General features: G+C 44.0%; 1 protein-coding gene across 5 annotated transcripts in view; it reads left to right on the plus strand.

Moving 5' to 3' along the window:
- CACUL1 (CDK2 associated cullin domain 1) overlaps positions 1–17987 on the plus strand; it is a 66590-nt gene that overhangs the window by 38591 nt on the left and 10012 nt on the right. For 4 of the 5 annotated variants that reach the window (XM_040992036.1, XM_040992035.1, XM_040992037.1 and 1 more), the window contains exons 4-6: positions 9817–9912; positions 13693–13795; positions 16239–16328. In XM_040992036.1, the coding sequence (XP_040847970.1) occupies positions 9817–9912; positions 13693–13795; positions 16239–16328 (289 nt within the window). The remainder of the gene's footprint in view (positions 1–9816; positions 9913–13692; positions 13796–16238; positions 16329–17987) is intronic. The other variant, XM_040992038.1, reaches the window with a different exon arrangement.

Consider the following 17987-nt stretch of genomic DNA (forward strand, 5'->3'; position numbering starts at 1 on the left):
CCCAGACTCCCTGACGAACTTGGGGGCGGGGGGAGTTGTCCTTCACAAGCTCAGCTTCATGTCCTTGGCCAGGCAGCCCAACTTGATGGCAAGGAGTGCCTCTTGTGCTGGCCCTCAACTCTAACTGCAGCTTCTGCCCTGGCCCAGCCTCTGGCCACATTGCTGTTCTGTGGGCTGTTGCCATGGGTCCTCCAGCCCTCCTGCTGCACCGGTGTCACCTGCTATTTGGTGTTTTTTGGGAAAAACAGCTGTCTACAATGGCCCTTGGGAGTGAGCCAGCTTCTTGCCCTTGTCTGCACAGAAGTGCAATTTTGGTTTGAATAGTGCAGGAACACAGCGGGAATGGATTCTTGACCTTGCTGATCATATGAGCCCAGGAGTGCTGCTGGGTTATGCCCATCTTGCAGCAGTGACAGCTTTCACCTCAGGTCACAAAAGGGTCACTAGGGTGCAGGGCTGTCTTCCCCCTTCCCTGCAGTGACCGGCTTTTGCTTTGAACAGGAGAAGGTTCTCAGACACAGTCTGTGTGTTTGGCATTGGCAGCCTCTCGCCACCTTTTTTTTTTTTTTTTAAACCAGTGGTGGACCCAGTGTAGCATTCGTGGACTTCTTCAGTGGTCCTACATCAGCTTCATTCCTGAACAGGCCCAGCACATCTGTCCATGAAATTGGTGCTCTCAGTTCCTCTTTACCACTGCAGCTTTCTCCATGATCTTGGAAGCCTGTGGGAAAGTTGATGAGGAGCTGGGGCCTTCCTGTGTCGAAGTTTCTAGGAATCCTATACTCTTGGTGCATGCTTGGCTTTTAAGATTCATCTCTTTTTTCTGCCTACTTATATACATTGATTTGTTTGAAAGGTTAGGGTGACAGAGGAAGGGACCGAGAGAGAATTTTTATCTGCTGGTTCACTCTGCAAATAGTTGCAACAGCTGCGACTGGGACAGGCCAGTGGCTCAGAGCTCCATGCTGTCTCAACTACTCGGGCCTGCTTCTGCCTTCCCAAATGCATTAGCAGAAAGCTGGCTCAGGGGTGCTCCCAAATGTGATGCCGAGATCAGAAGCCATGGCTTAAACTGCTGTGGTGGCCCCCTTTCCCCTGCTTTTATGGTCGCCAGTACCAGTAGTGAAATAGTATAGTCTTCCTGTCCTCAGAGGAGCTGCCTGCTCATTGAAATTCATTTCACTTGGACATTGTGAGGGTAAGATAAAGAAACTTGTGTTCAAACCTGATGATTTAGGCTTCCCCAGCCTTTTCTGATCATAAAGGTGGAAGTGATGATGTCTTGAGCTTCTGTATTCTAAGCTGGGTGAAACTCCACAGCTTTTTAAATGACTTAGAAGAAAATTTTTACACTAGGCAAGAAGCTGTTGACTTTAGAAGAAAACTCACTGTAGTCTGACATCAGGTGATGCAAGGTAGTTTTACTAATTCCGGTGCGGTTTGTGCTAAATTGTTTCTTGTCATCCAGTCCGTGCGCTCTGTTGGGTAGGTGGACGGGCGCCGCCTGTCATCCTTGTCGGCCCCTGCGCAGTTCCTTCCTGTTGTCTCCTTTCCGAGTTAAAAAGAAGCCTGAGGGACTGAAGGGCCTTGTAGCTGCTGGGCCAGCTATTCTCTGAAGCCCTTGGAGTTCTCATTAAACACTTTCAGAAAGTTCCCAGGCGGGGCCTTGAAATGCGGCCAGAGATTGTGCAGCTGCTAAGGAGACCCTGCTGAGAACTGGAAAACGGTTCTCCCTGAGGACGGTGGGCCTGTGGAAATGCCACACCGTTCGAGAGGCTGCAGTTTTTGTTCCCACCAAAGGAGCACAGTGCATCTTAAGTTAAATATAGTATGATGGTGTTTTGCTGAATCCCAGTGCTTATCTGGATTCAGAGTGACCCTGCAGCTCTGAGTAGTAAACAGCCAGGTGCAGCCTGAGGGTCGGTAGTGGCAGCCTGGCAAGGCGGGCAGTGACACAGCCAGACACTTGTTAGGCTTATGTCACATAAGGAGACTTGGTCTGGGAGAGATGCTGATACATAGCTAAGGTAGGAGGAGGTTACGGTGTAATCCGTGTTGGTTAAAAACACACATACACACAGGAAAACGGAAGTGTAAAAATGCCCTAGTGTGTGGTGTGCATTTACATATGTGTGTATAGATAGCATCAGATATGTTTTCTTCTAAAATGAACAGGATAAATACATTCTCTTTCAGGTTAAAATTTTTCTTTTATAAAATTTTACTGTTCACAAAAAAACTTCTATGAAGTTCTTCGTTGCAGCATTGACTAGTATCCAGATTAGTGACAAGGTGTCAGTATGGGATCTAAGTAAACATTAATCAAGACACTGAATTTACAAGAAAAGGTGTCCTTGAAGTCTGTTCTCTCACTTGTTTATGAACTTGGGAGCGCTCCTGAAATCCCTGCAGGGTTTCTGAAGTTGCTGGTATGGCCGCAGTGTCGCTGTTAGCTCGGGTGCTGAGGTGCAGTGGGAAGGGCTGCCGCCTTCCCGTGGTGAAAGCGAAAAGCTAGCCGCACCTAGGAATGCACTGGACGGAACGGTGAAGGTGTTTATTAAATTGTGGCTTTGTGTACTTGCAGATACTCTCTCAAGAAGGGCAAGTGCAGACCAAACTGCAGTGGTTGCTTGAGAAGCACTGCATGGCTGTGTGAGTTTCCGTTTGAGTACCCCACCCACACTGAAACACTTCTGTTACTTGAATGACTGTCAGACTGATCTAGAGACTTAGCTTTGGCTCACAAACGAGTGAAATTAAATCTCTTCAACTGGCAGTGTTTGTTACTAATAAATGAAATTTAAACTTTGCAGTGGGTTTTAGGATTTAGGAATATTTGTGTCCACCACTATAGCACACCTGAGATGGTGTTGCTCTGTGCAGCTGTGTTGGGATTTAACTCAGGTGAATCAGTGTAATGACTCATGTATGAAGTTATAAAATGTACGCATAGGGCCCAGTGCAGTAGCTTAGAGGCTAAAGTCCTCACCTTGAATGTGCTAGGAACCCATATGGGCACCAGTTCTAATCCCGGCAGCCCCGCTTCTCATCCAGCTCCCTGCTTGTGGCCTGGGAAAGCAGTCGAGGACGACCCAAAGCCTTGGGATTCTGCACCCACGTGGGAGATCCAGAAGAGGCTCTGGGTTCCCGACTTCGGATTGGCTCAGCTCCGGCTCTTGCAGCCACTTGGGGAGTGAATCAGCGGACCAACGATCTTTGTGTCTCTCCTCTTTGTATATCTGATTTTCTAGTAAAAATAAAATAAATATTTAAAAATATGTATGTATAAAGATTTGTTCAAAGTAACAGATTAGGTAAGGTTTTAATATTATGAGTGAAAACAGGTGTCTCATTCATAGTTTTATACAAGTGTTAAGGTCCGTCTCCCTTGTTGTGGCCTAGGAAAGCAGTAGATAGGATGGCCTTGGGACCCTGCGCCCATGTGGGAGACCTGAGAGGAGCTCTTCTCTCTTGGCTTCAGATCAGCTTGGTTCTGGCTAGTGCAAACACTTGGGGAGTCAACCATAGATGTATATCTGTATATCTGCATATCTGCCTTTCCAATAAAAATAAATAAATCTTTTTTTAAAGGCAGGGTTAGAGTCTTCTGTCTGCTTGTTCACTCCCTCAACGGTCACACATTTGCCAGGAACTTGGAACTCTGTCCTGGTCCTCCACTTGGGTGGCAGGGATCCAGGTACTTGGGCCATTTCACACTGCTTTCCCAGGTACATTATCAGGGAGTTGAATTATAACTGGAAGAGCTGGGCCTTGAATCTGGTTCTCTTATGGAACACTAGCCTCATAGGCAGCAGCTTAACACACTGTGCCATAGTACTCATTTCCCACCTCATTTGACGCTTTTTCCTTCTCCTTCTTATTTGTTTTAATTTTAAGGGCGGAGTTACAGACAAAGCGAAATCTTCCATCTGTTTTTACTCCCCAGATGGCTCTGATTGCTGGGGCTGGGCTGGCGTGAAGACAGGAGTCTGGAACTCTGCCCCCGTATCCTGTGTGTGGGGGCATCTTCCGCTGCTTTCCCAGGCTCATCAGCAGGGAGCTAGATGGTTAGTGAACAGCTAGGGCTCGAACCACTGCCCACATGGAATGCCAGTGTCCTAGGTGGTGTCTCAACTCATTGTACCACATCAATTCATTATCACAGGTAAGAAGGGAAATGTGCCCTTCTGCCATTATTAGATTTCAAGATATCTGAGGGAAAGTTAAAACAAGAGTAGAGTAAAAATATTTTTCTGGTAGTTTTTCCCCCCCTGTTTGAGAAAAAGGGAATCTTGCTTATATTAGCTATTACATTTAATATCTAAGCTAAATACTATTGTCTTGAAATAATCAAATCCGTAGTAGTTTCCCCATTGAGACACAGGGCATACTGGACTTAACATTTAGGGAGGAATAATTCATAGGTTTTGAAAATGACATTTCTAGAGTCCTAGGAAAGAAATTGGATTTGTCTTAGAAGACTTACATAATTTATAGTGCCATCATTTAAAAGGTTTTGAATAAGTACTACATTAAATGTGAAAGTAAAAAAAAGCTAAGTGTTCTGACATTTGATTCAGTATATGTGGTAACTTTTTAATTCTTATAACCTTTGAGACCTTGTGAAGAAAGAAGGAATTTTATTTTAAAAACTTATTTATTTCAGAGGCTAAGTTACAGAGAAAAGGGGTGGCATGGTTGGAGAGAAAGAGGTACGCTGGTTCACTCCTCAAAAGGCTGCAATGGCCAGGGCTGGGCCAGGCCGAAACCAGGAGTGGGGCCCTTCTTCCAGGTCTCCCACACAGGCGGTAGGGGTCCAGGGAACTTCTTCCAGGTCTCCCACACAGGTGGTAGGGGTCCAGGTACTTGAACCTAATGCTTTCCGGTGCATTAGCTTGGAGCTGGATCAGATGTGGAACAGCCAGGACTTGACCCCCGGTTTGTATGGGGCGACTGGCTAAACCTGCTATAGCACGATGTTGGCCGTGAGGTTCTTACTTTAAAACTTTTCGATAAGATATCTCTTATGAAAGGGGAATGTTAGTGCAACAACTTTTTAATAATACTTCAAAGTTTATTCTTTGAATGCTGGGTTTTCATTTCCAGTGATCTGTGAAGCAGTTTAGAGGAAGATATTAGATATGATCCTGTGCATTAGTTGTGCTTAAAACTGTGATTTATAATGTATAACTTATTTTTCCCAACTTTTTAGCTAGCAAAGTATGCTTTTTAAAATTTATTGGATTTGGGGGCTGGCAAGGTAGTCTAGCAGGCTAATCCTCCACTGTGGTGCCAGCACCCCATGTGGACGTGCTGATTTGTGTCCCATCTGTCCTACTAAGGATCTGACTCCCTGCTTGTGGCCCGAGAAAGCAGCAGAGGATGGCTCATGGTATTTGGCCCCTGTACCTATGAAAGACCCTGAGGAAGCTCCTGGCTCCTGGTTTTAGATCAGCTCAGCTCCTGCCATTTGGGGAATGAACCACTGGATGGAAAATACCTCTCTCCATCTCTCCTTTTCTTTGTAAATCTGCCTTTCAAGTAAAAATACAGTTGTAGATTTTTGTCTAAATATTAGATAAATGAGCAGTTAATTCAGAAAATAATTTTTACTGTTGATTCATATGTATGTATAACCAATCTTCAAAACATTCATGAAAAAATATATAATGAATATAAGATCGGATTTCAAAAAAATTTTCACAGCAAAATGATTTTTTCACACTGAAAACATTAACTTGCTATCACGTATCTGGTTAGGATCCAGAGAAGTACAAGATGGCAGTTGAAAAGAGACCCTTTCAGAGCAATGTGAATTCTGCGAGATGGAGAATGAATATCAAGTTTATAGTGAAGGTTGAGTGGGAGAATGGTAAAACCATTGCTTATGAGGACAGTTCCCCAGTGGACAACCTGTGTTAAAGAAGAGATGAGCTGGGCCCTGCACCCATAGCCTAGTAGCTGAGATCCCAGTGGGTGCTAGTTCTAATCCTGGCTGCTCCACTTCCCATCCAGCTCTCTGCTTGTGGCCTGGGAAAGCCCAAAGCCTTGGGACTCTGCATTCTTGTGGTAGACCTGGAAGAGACTCCTGGCTCCTGGCTCCAGCCGTTGTGGGCACTTGGGGAATGAACCAGCGGATGGAAGATCTTTATTTGTATCTCCTTTTCTCTGTATATCTGTCTTTTCAATGAAAAGTTTAAAAAAAGGAAAAAAAAAGGGGGGGGGCGGGGGGAAGGATGATCTGACTTGGTGATGAAGCAAGCCCTTAGTGGCTGACCGTTCACGGTTATTGGTCATTGAAGTTGGGTCATTAACAGCAGAAACAATGTCATGCATCTTCTCAGTTGGTTCATACTTGAACAGTTCTAACTGAGCAGAGCAAGCTTCCTGCTTAGTGGCTGTCCAAGTGCACCAGAGCAGTGCAGGGAAGAGCACAACTTAGGATGCAGTTTTAACCCATAGGTTCAAGATCCTGAAGTGTCTTTCCCAAGGATAGTCAGAGGAGTTGGAGCGTGGCTGAAGCATTGTGACTCTGAGGACAAAGAATAGTCGAAGCAGCAAGCTGTCGCCAGGCAGAGCCAGTGTGAAGGTCGGGAGTGAGGCTCATGGCCGCTGTGGGCAGGCAAAGCCAGAGTGAAGATCAGAAGTGAGGGTCACGGCCGCTGTGGGCAGCATCCCGGCAGAGCCAGTGTGAAGGTCAGGAGTGAGGCTCATGGCCGCTCTGGGCAGTATCCCCGCAGAGCTGGTGTGAAGGTCGGGAGTGAGGCCCACGGCCGCTGTGGGCAGCATCCGCGCAGAGCCAGTGTGAAGGTCGGGAGTGAGGCCCACGGCTGCTGTGGGCAGCATCCCCGCAGAGCTGGTGTGAAGGTCGGGAGTGAGGCTCACGGCCGCTGTGGGCAGCATCCGCGCAGAGCCAGTGTGAAGGTCGGGAGTGAGGCTGTGATGCCCAAAGCATTGTCCTTGTTGGCTTTCTGGAGGGCTGAAGCACAACATCTGCTTGTTCTGAGAATATCTAAGAAGACCAGAGCTTTAGCACAAAAACCTTGGAAATTCTACAGCGTCTTTGTCTACTTAACAGTGCTGTCGCTCATTCCTGTTTCCAAATGGGGGTGAGCTTATGAAAGTGTTGATGGGACAGGGCGCCCATTTTTCCTTAGTAATGTGGAAAGCAAACTGCAGTGGCGTGGTGAAATTCTGAGGGCCCTTAGTTCTTCAGGGATGGGCTAAATGGCTGGTGGCGTCACTTAGAGAAATAGCTTGAATTTAATGAGACTTAATGTAAAATAACTATCCTTTTTAATATTTTTATTGTTAAAATTTTAATTCTGTGAACTTTTGGTATATTATTTTTACTTGACATTTTCCATGTCCTAGCAGTAGATTTTGAAAATGGAACAATTAGTATTTTGTCTCTTTAGAGTATAGAAATAGAAATCCAGAGGGCTAAACAAACTGATTAATCCACAGCCTTGTTAAGTAGTAAAATAGGCGGGCTATAATACTTCCCAGATGACTGCCGAGGCTGGGCTGGCCGAAGCCGGGAGTTTCTTCAAGGTCTTCCAAGCACTTGGTTTCCAGCCTGTTAGCAGGGAGCTGGCTCAGAAGTGGGACGGCCAAAACTCAAACCACTGCAGGTTTTACCTACTTTTCTATAATGCCAGGCTTCTTCAAAGACCTCATGGTGCTTGGAGTGGCAAGACTGGCAGCGATTCATAACTGGTGAACTATCAGAACCACTTGAGCAAGAACCTCGGAGCATGCCCTACATGCGGGACCTGGGGAGGGTGGGAAATTGGGTGGGCCTTCTCCCTTAATACCCCCCTTTAAACATGAAGGAAACAATATGGAAATAATAGTCTTACCCACTTTCCTATAGCACTTAGACCTTTTTACCCTAATTAACTATGTAAAGATTGTAAAAAAATATAATAATAATAAAAAACCCCAAATAACAATGACCCAAAAAAAGACAAAAAATAGATTTGGATAACAATCTGTCCTTAAGAAAAATTATTTTCTCTGTGTATCTGCCCTGCTGCAGGCTCTCCACTTACACTGGAGATAAGCAGGTGAGATGCATGGCCTCGCCTTCCAGGAGCTTGGCGTTAGTGGCAGACGTCTCCCACCGGGGAAGGAAGTGTGGTGCCCCCTACAGGCTGCAGGGCTCCTGCATTCTTGAGGAGACTAGCCATGGGAAGGTGGTTTCCTGTACATGTTCTGTGCTGCCAAGTGCTACCAGAAAAATGAAGTTTGATTTTAAAATATTTGGAACACTTAGAAATTTCTAAAGCTGCTTAGCTGTAGTTTCATAATCTCATTTACAGTTCAGAAATCTTTCATTATGACATTTCTTAATATCTTTGCTTCTGTGTAAGATGTGATTATCAGATTAGGAGACTGCTACAGATCAGACCTTGTATAACCAGTTGTGTTGGCATGATATTTTGTACCAAATTCATCCGACAAAACCTTGGCCCAAGAACACATTCTTGTTTGGAAGGTCTCAGTGTTTCATTTGTTAACACTGTAAGTCTTAGGAAAATCACTGGCCCTTTTAGGTGCTTTATATTGAAATGGTACTCAATTGATCTTTAGAGAAAAAGTGAAATGATACGTGAATTCACTTATAAAACTCAGTATTTTAGCTTTGGTTGCCTTAACAAAGCTAAAATAACCTAACACATGCTAGGTGACTTAAACAGCAGAAATGTGTGTCTCAGGTCAAGGAACTAGTGCTCCAGTTCCTGGGAGGACTGGGCTCCAGGCTCGCAGATGGCCGTCTTCACTTGCAGTTTCCATGCAGCCTTTCCTCTGAGCCACACAATGAGGGCAGGGGAGAGCTTTGACTGTGAGCTGCAGGATTGCACCAGGACCAAACTGAGCTGGGAGCCGGGCGTGCTATCCAGGTCGCCCCCGTAGGTGGCAGGAGCCTACACACTGAGGTTATTATCACGACGTGCCTCTCGGGACCTGCACTGGAGAGAAGATGAAGCTGAGAACTGAGCCTCAGCATTCTAGTGTGGGGTGCAGGCACCCTAACAGCTGGGCTGACCACCCACTTGGAATGTTTCTTCTTAATCCTGTGGGATCTGAGCCATACCGTATGACTTTATGTAATCTTAATTACTTCCATCTCAATACGGCCGAATGAGGAGATGCGGTTTTAGCATAGCCTAGCCATTGATAGAAGACACACAGTGAGGTCAGAAGTGTTTTCTTGTGATGGTCTTATGACATGGTACTTTGTAGGAATAATTTAAATTGGAGGCATGTAGTATACTGTTCTAGGTAGCTGTGCACCATTTGGGCCCTTGCTTTATAGCTGATGTTTGTGATTGGTTAGCTACACAAGTAGTTTAAAATCAAGTTTGCACAGAACTCAGAATGTTGCTGTGCCTAAAATGATTATAAAGATTTATTAACCAGCTTAATAGCATATTAACCTTTTACCACTTCTTTGGATTCCCTTTGCCTCCATTCCAGGCCCAGATGTAGTTCGATTCACATAGAGGGTGTCGATGTAATTCAGCAGTAATTTTAGAAACACATTGTTTACTTTAAAATTTGAATGCATCTTTTTACTTAAGAAGTAGATCTGTATGTAACGCATTAAGGTTACGGAGTCTTTATGATAGACAACTAAACCTTGGTTTTTATGTAGAAGATTTTGAAGCAAGGAAGTCTTCTGGATATAAGCACCCCATTTTTTCTTGAGCATCAGTGTGGGTTTGCGGTTCCTTTTAGTCTCTGCCTTACGGATTGAGGTGGGAGGCGGTCTCGGCATCCTGGAGTGATGACCCTGTGTTCCTCTTGCAGGCCAGCCCACCAGATCTCTATATTGAAAGATTTAATATAGCTCTCGGGCAGTACATGGGAGCATTGCAGAGCATTGTGCCTCTTTTCATATATATGGTAAGTTGGAGGGTTCCTTCTTTCTAAGCGTTGGCGGAGTGCTTAAAAGTTAAGCATGGTCTGTTGTTTTCCTTTTGTATGTTTTATGTGATTTGCATTTTCTGAAGTAAGTTATTTCAGTAATGCTTCATAGTTACAGCTATATGACGAATTCTCTTTTTCCCCCTTCTTTAAAATGTCCTAAGTAAAAATTGCTAAACAGACAAGAAGACATTCATGCTCAGCACTCGCCCAGTAAGCATTTGTTTAGTTTCTGCCGTGTGCGTGATGCTTTCCGTGGCTCTGGAAAAACAAAGATATGTATTTCTTTTTTTTTTTTTTTGTTAAGATTTATTTTTATTATGTTTTTATTGGAAAGGCGGATATACAGAGAGGAGAGACAGAGAGCAAGATCTTCCGTCCGATGATTCACTCCCCAAGTGAGCGCAACGGGTCGATACTATGCCGATCCGAAGCCAGGAGCCTCTTCCGGATCTCCCACGCGGGTGCAGGGTCCCAAAGCTTTGGGCTGTCCTCGACTGCTTTCCCAGGCCACAAGCAGAGAGCTGGATGAGAAGCGGGGCTGCCGGGATTAGAACTGGCGCCCGTATGGGTTCCCGGGCGTGCTAGGCGATGACCTTAACCACTTGCGCCACCGTGCCGGGCCCAATATGTATTTCTTGTCATCAGAAAGCAGAGTATCTAAAAATATGCATGTGATAAATGCAAGTAAGTCTACCCACGATAAGTAGAACAATGAAATACCCTTCTGTTGTCGTGCTGTCTTCTCTGTCATTTCACGGCATTTACCAAGAGGCAGGTTGGGTGAGTGGCTCCCTATAAAAAAGACCAGATTGTCATGGCTTGAATTTAAGGAAGAAGCTAACTGGTTAATTTGTAAAAACAAAACTGAGATAAAATAAGACAGCAAAGTGATTTATACATTCCTATAGTGCCATTGTTACCCTCTTAATCTTTATAGAAATATTCTGGGTGTTTTGTTATTTAACAAGAAATGAACTTTGGACTTCACACACCTAGCAAAATCCCCAGGGGATCTTTGATTGTGAAAACAAGTTTGGCCGCAACTTTCCATTTAGGTCAAGGGTGTGGCTTTGCCTCTGAGTTACTTGTGAAATTTTGTTATATACATTATTTTTATTGTCCGGAAGATAGACAGGCTTAATTTGGCATTACATTGTTGGAAAAATAAATTATTTTAAAACATATTTTGAAATGTTAGACCATCATGGGTATAATCAAACTGTCCTGTGTAATCACAGATACCAAAAGAAATATTTTTAAGTATTATCAAAGATAATCTGGCTCTGAAGATTTTAGCAATCAGGTCATTAAACTAGAAAATAAATTGAAACTCTGTTGCCATAATAGATTCTTTTTTTTTTTAAGATTTATTTTTATAATTGGAAAGGCGGATTTACAGAGAGGAAGATCTTCCATCTGATGATTCACTCCCCAAGTGAGCGCAACGGCCAATGCTATGCCGATCCGAAGCCAGGATCCTGGAACTTCTTCCGGGTATCCCACACGGGTGCAGGGTCCCAAAGCCTTGGGCCGTCCTTGACTGCTTTCCCGGGCCACAGGCAGGGAGCTGGAAGAGAAGCGGGGCCACTGGGATTAGAACTGGCGCCCATATGGGATCCCGGGACCTGCAAGGCAAGAACCTTATCCACTTGCGCCACTGCGCCTGCCATAATAGATTCTTTTTGAAAGACACAGAGCTCAGATACCTGTGTTTTGTTTAGAATATTGGAACCTGATGTTACTGCCACTGAATAGTTAAGTGCCCTCTTATTTGAAGAGGTGGGGTTAGGTTAGAGGTTCAGGTGTTCTCATACTGTCCCTAATTGGCACTTGTGGTTGTTTACTAAAGCGTAGGAAGGGCACATGAAGCGGCTGTGCACAAATATCTTAAATAGCACTTGATGCTGGGAGAGAAGAACATTATAAATGCTGAAGAATTGCCACTGGAATTTAAATATTTAAATAATTTATGGGGCCCAGCGCGGTTGGTGCAGTGGTTAAGGTCCTCTCCTTGTACGCCCGGGATCCCATATGGGTGCCGGTTCTATCCCGGCAGCCCTGCTTCCCTTCCACTCCCTGCCTGTGGCCCGGGATAGCAGTCGAGGACGGCCCAAAGCTTTGGGACCCTGCACCCGCGTGGGAGATCCGGAAGAGGCTCCTGGCTTCGGATCAGCATAGTATCAGCCATTGCGCTCACTTGGGGAGTGAATCATCGGACGGAAGATCTTCCTCTCTGTCTCTCCTCTCTGTATATCCGCCTTTCCAATAAAAAAATAATAAAAATAAATCTTTAAAAAAAAAGATTTATTTATTGGAAAGTCAGATATAGAGAGAGGAGGAGAGACAGACAGGAAGGTCTTCCCTCCAATGATTCACTCCTCAAGTGACTGCAACAACCTGAGCTGAGCCAATCTGAAGCCGGGAGCCACGTCTCCCATGTGGGTGCAAGGTCCCAAGGTTTTGGGCCGTCCTTGACTGCTTTCCCAGCCTACAAGCAGGGAGCTGGATGGGCAGCAGGGCCTCCAGGATTAGAACTGGCAACCACGTGGGATCCCGGTGCGTTCAAGGCGAGGACTTTAGGCACTAGGCCACAGTGCTGGGCCCAGAAAATGGATTTAAAGTGATTTGAGACAGTAAGGAAAAGTCTTGTTTCCTGTAATGAAACTGCAGAAACGAGACCGTTTCCAGGCTGTTGGAGTTTATGATTCAGCAGTGGTACTAGGACCCAGGTTTTGTTTTTGCTTTCCAAACGTGTTTTGTTATATAAGAAACTTGTTCAGAAACAGCACTGACATCCCATGAGGGACTCGTTTGAGTCCCAGCTATCCTACTTCCGATCCAGCTCCCTGCTAATGTTCCAGGGAAACCAGCAGAGGATGCTGCAAGTGCTGGGGCCTGTGTACCTACCTTGCGGGAACCGAAAGAAGCCCCTGGCTTCCGGTCGGCTCAGTTCCGGTCACTTTGGCCATTTGGGAGTGAACTGGAGGATGGGTAAATTTGGAGAAAAGGAAAAGTTTTTCTCAAGTCTAGGTTTCTTTCAGTTTGATTGGGCTACCCTGTATCTGTGAGCTAAAGATGGTCCCTGTAGAGTGCTCCCAGATGAACCGTGTCCGCGAGCCTCGAGCACGGCAGAATCATGACAAACGGGGAACACTTTTTATTAGAGTTTCCAGATGTTGTCTTTAGATGAAACGGTAGTTTTACTTTTTAATAATTACTTGTTGATAAGGCAGAGGGACAGAGGAGCGGGAGACAGAAACTGTCCATCTACTGATTAATGCCCAGAAATGGCCACAACAGCCAGGTCTGCGCCCAGCCAAAGCCAGGAGCCGCGAATTCCTCCCGGGCCTCCCGTGTGGTGGCAGAGTCCTACGTACTCGGATCGTCCTCTGCTGTCTTCCCAAGCAAGTTATGAGTTAGCAAGGACGGAACTGGAGCACTGGGACTCGTGACACTGATCTGCAGCACCAGTATTTGGACGGTGGTGCTGTGATAGAATGTTGAAGGTACAAACGTAATGCAGGGTGTGATTGCCTAGTGTTTGCAGTCTTCTCTTGAGGCGTTTGATCTTTTTATACTGTTAATTCCATGCAGGGTGTGTAACTAAGGCTGGCAGAGTTCATGCTCTCTGATGGTGGGTTTTTTGGTCCTGTGTGATGCCTTTTTGCATTTTCTCCTGAAATATCTTCTACTTCGATTTGTTAGACTAATTGTTTCCTACCTGATAAACACAAAAAATTTTATTTTCTTTTTCAGAATAAGTTTTACATCGAAACCAAGCTTAACAGAGACTTAAGAGATGACCTTATAAAGCTGTTTACGGAACATGTTGCAGAAAAGCACATTTACAGCCTGATGCGTGAGTGACTCAACCTACTTCGGGCTGTCATGACACTTGGCAATATTTTTTACTTTTTCTTTGTTCTGAGAGCGTTGTCATATAAATGAACTGTGATATTAACATCTTCTGCCTGGAAATGTTGAAGTCCACTCTCCTATAAGGAGGAACATTGGGGCATTGTGAATCTGAGTGAAGACTGCCAAGTGCGCCAGGAGCAGTGTGTAGCCAGGTTATCAGAGAGGGCCTTGTGTCTGGGCCAGTGTTTGTCCCCTGGCCCAGCCTGGCCGCCCTAGGAGATCGGCTTTAGGAGGACAGTGTTCTGTCTTTGCAGCGCTGCTGCAGATTCCATCTGTAGCTCAGAAGCCACTTGCTAACCCGGCTTCGTCATTTATGAAGTGTATATTTTAGGCAAGCATCATGACCTTTTGTAGAACTCTATTGGTTCCTCTTTGAATTAGGATTTCTAGACTGCTCCATGTGGCCATGTGGGATATGAAGTAAGCGGATCTAAGTGCCAGCTCAGTAGGTTTCTCCTTCTTCCCCATTCCCAGTGTCCCTCCTTGTAGATGGCAGTTCCTCTTCTCTTCGCTAAAGGACCAGGTCTCTCCAAGTGAGGTTTAGAAATTTTGATATCTTCTCAAAGCTCGTATTTTATGCAGTATATCATCAAATCAGGTTTTAAGAACTTAGCCTATTTTTGAGTCTTCAGACTGTTTTTTTCTTGCTTTCTTATTAATCTTATTCTCTGTCACAATAAACTTTTATCAGAATTTACAAAAGAATTTTTCTTTGACCACAAACTCTTCATTTTAAATGAAGAAAAATAATTGTTCAATATTGAGTGAGTTTGTTTTAGAAGGGAAATAATACAGATGAAGATAACATATGTTTTGTTAGTAAGTTTCCAAAAGATCCCAGAAGTAGAATGGAAGCCTAGAATCTTGGGAATATGATCTGCCTTTTTATGTCATATTTATGGCATGTTCTGGTTGGTTGGTTGGTTTGTTAAGGATGCTCTCTAATGTTGACATCATGCTTTTACTTTCTTTGTGCAATAGCACACAGCCATTTTGAAAAGAGAGAGAGAGAGAAGAGAAAAAGGGAGATACTTTGTATCCACTGGTTCACTCCCCAGATGGTTGCAACAGCCAGGGCTTGGCCAAGCTGAAGCCAGGAGCCTGGAACTCCATCCAAGAGTCTCCCACCATGGCTGGCAGGGCCCCAAGAACTTGGGCCGTGATCTGCCTTCCAGACTCACCAGTAGGAAGCTGGTTCTGAAGTGGAACAGCCAGGACTTAAAATAGCACTTGGATCTTTGTGATGTATCTGTTGCAGTCTTTGCCTTAACTCAGCAGCCCCGCAATACCAGGCCCTCCACAAACTTTTTTGAAGTGTTCTGGTGTATAAAAATACCTAGTACTGCTGAAAACTCAGTTAATATTTTCACATCCTTCACCCAAACCGAAATTTGTTTTGCTTAAATGGGAATAAATGACTAGCCAGAAAACCTTAAGTTTTGAGCAGTTTTTCTCAGTTTCATGGAAGGAATTTAGTGAAATGTTAACAAACCTTCTCAGCTGTAATCTTCTGCTGTTCAATGAAATTATTATATCCCAGATCAGTTTGTATGCACGTTATGTATGTTTTTATCTTTGATGTTTGTCAGTCCTTGCATAGCTGTTTGGCACAGGTGGTTAATTATGCCAGGGGGAGTTTGCAGATAGACATTTGACCACATAATCAGTATGTGATTGAACAGGAATTTCTGGTAAGAACAAGGCTAGTTGAAGGCCTTAGTGCTGGTCAGAAAAGAGGTGAGGTGGCACCTGCTTTCCCAAGGGCTGCCGGCCCTGGGTGCTCCACTTCTGATCCATCTTCCTGCTGTTGTGCCTGGAAAGCAGTGGATGGTGACCCTGACGACCTGGAAGAACATCCTAGCTCCTGGTTTTAGACCAGACTGACTGGCTGAAACAGCCATTTGGAAATCAGGCTAGCAGATGGAGATGGATCTCTGTCTCTTTTTCTCTCTGTGAACGCTGCCTTTCACATAATTACAACTTGGAAAAGGATTGGGGCGAGATGGGTTAGTGAAGAGAGCTTGGATTTGACTACGTGCTAACACAGTCTGAGCGGAGGAGACTTTCTGAACTTAACATTCATAATTTCAAGTTTCAAATGTTGCCGTTTAGTGATTTTATGTGTTTGACGTCTGTCCTCTTTGAAATGTATTATTTTGTTCAAAATTATAACCATCTATGAATGATAAACCTGACAGATAAACCTGAGCAAATGTAGCAGACATTCTTTGTTTAAAGAAGAAATCTTATTTTATGATCTGCTTTGTGTTCCTGAACTGTTCCTGTTGTGCACTTGTTTACCCGTTAATCTTTGGAGAAATGGGAACAGAAGAATTTTAACAAGTATTAGCTGCTTTTTAAGCTATCTTCTCTTCTTTTTTCAGCTTTACTTTTAGAAGCCCAGTCAACACCATTTCAGGTCACACCTTCAACTATGGCGAATATTGTGAAAGGCCTGTATACTCTCAGACCAGGTAAACACTCGACATTTCTCTCTGGATTTTGATAGCATTGCAGTCTAATCCCAGATGTTGGTGTGGACACAGGTGTGGACTTGCTATAGCAAAAAAAAAGAGAGAGAGAGAGAAAGAAAGGTACTCATCACTGTGAATGTGAACAGAAAGCTCCCTGTGAGTTCTTTCTCTGCCAGTGAAAATCAGCTGGTTTGTTTTTTTTACTGCACCTGGGAATGAAATAAATAAAACAATTTGTAGGGTGCACTTTGTATAAAATGTTGTTTTATTCGGCGTGGCAGCACTGTGAAGCGCCGTCTCGGCTCCAGTGGGCCTGTGCTGTGGCTGGCGGAGTCAGGAGTGTTAGTAAAGGCGCGTTCATTTCATCACAGTGTTCAAAGTAGTAGAATCAAAACTGGTCAATTTAAAGAAATCCAGAAGTGCTTTTGTATGCTTCTTCCTGGTTTATAAGCCGGAACCTCAGACTTGTCTACCAGTTGAAAAAAAAAATGTGTGGACAGATAGTGGAAGTTGTTGGGGTAGGCTGTTAGCACGTTCAGCAGCCATGAAGGACTCCTTCTGCAGAAGTGCTTTTTGTGAAAATTTTGTTGTTTGAGAGCTAATTGCGAAACAAACATGATATAAAGAGCTTAACACGGTGTCTGATAACAAAATAACCGTGTAAATATTGACTGCTGTTATTATAATACATGTAAGTTTAATGATTTAAGTGACAGCTTGATTATTTCCTTGCTTAATTTAAAAGGTATGTCAAAATTTAACTTGCTGCAATAGAAACCAGATCTGAGAAATTCTTTTCTTTCCTGTTGGGCTGTTAGAAGCGGCCAGCGACTCCTAGAGTAGCCAACTGCTGTTACTTGAATTGGAGTCAGATCTTGGGGCTATTGTTATCGTTTTTAATAGGAATTTCTTCTGTGAGTTAATTGCTTTTATAAAATAACAAAAATACTTGCATGTGTCCCATAAACTAGTTTCTTAGAATTTTGGATTTTACTTTAATGAATTGCTGTGAAAATGGCTGACAGTTTTTTTGATGCTAGGTTATGGATAATTTGGTTTTTTCTTTTATGTTAGAAAGTATTCAAGTGCAGTGTAACCAGTGTGCCTCCCAAAAAGGCAGCCGTGCCACACTCCCAAGGAATCAAATAGCAAAATCAAGATTACCAAGGGCAGAAGACATGTTTATGTAAACGCTGCTTTATCTACCTTCACATTCGAGCAGTAGGATTTACACTGCTTGTGAGGAGAATCTGTAGTTGGGAATTGTCACTTTAAAAAGGTGAATTTGATCACAGACTAACCTTTTGCCGCCCTGGGCAATTTCAGAGATATTTCAAACATATTTTGACATTTTCATGTCTTGCCAGTACCTGCTATGTTCTTGGCTTATAAAAGCAGTTTCATTCACCTAGCAGATTAAGGTTAGAATATTTTAAGAGCTGAATTTTAAATGAAGAAATCTCTTCTGTTGCCCTGAGTCTCAGGTGATGGTCTTTGTGTGATTTCATTTGAATTGCCTCAGAGCATTTTAAAAAATATTTTTATGTATTTATTTTTATTGGAAAGTCAGATGAGAAAGATTTTCCATCTGTTGATTAATTTCCCAAGTGGCTGCAGTGGCCAGAGTGCTCCAGCCAATCCGAAGCCAGGAGCCAGGAG

The sequence above is a fragment of the Ochotona curzoniae genome, unplaced genomic scaffold, assembly GCF_017591425.1.
Source record: "Ochotona curzoniae isolate NIBS_2020 unplaced genomic scaffold, NIBS_Ocur_1.0 contig_66, whole genome shotgun sequence".
Taxonomy (NCBI): domain Eukaryota; kingdom Metazoa; phylum Chordata; class Mammalia; order Lagomorpha; family Ochotonidae; genus Ochotona; species Ochotona curzoniae.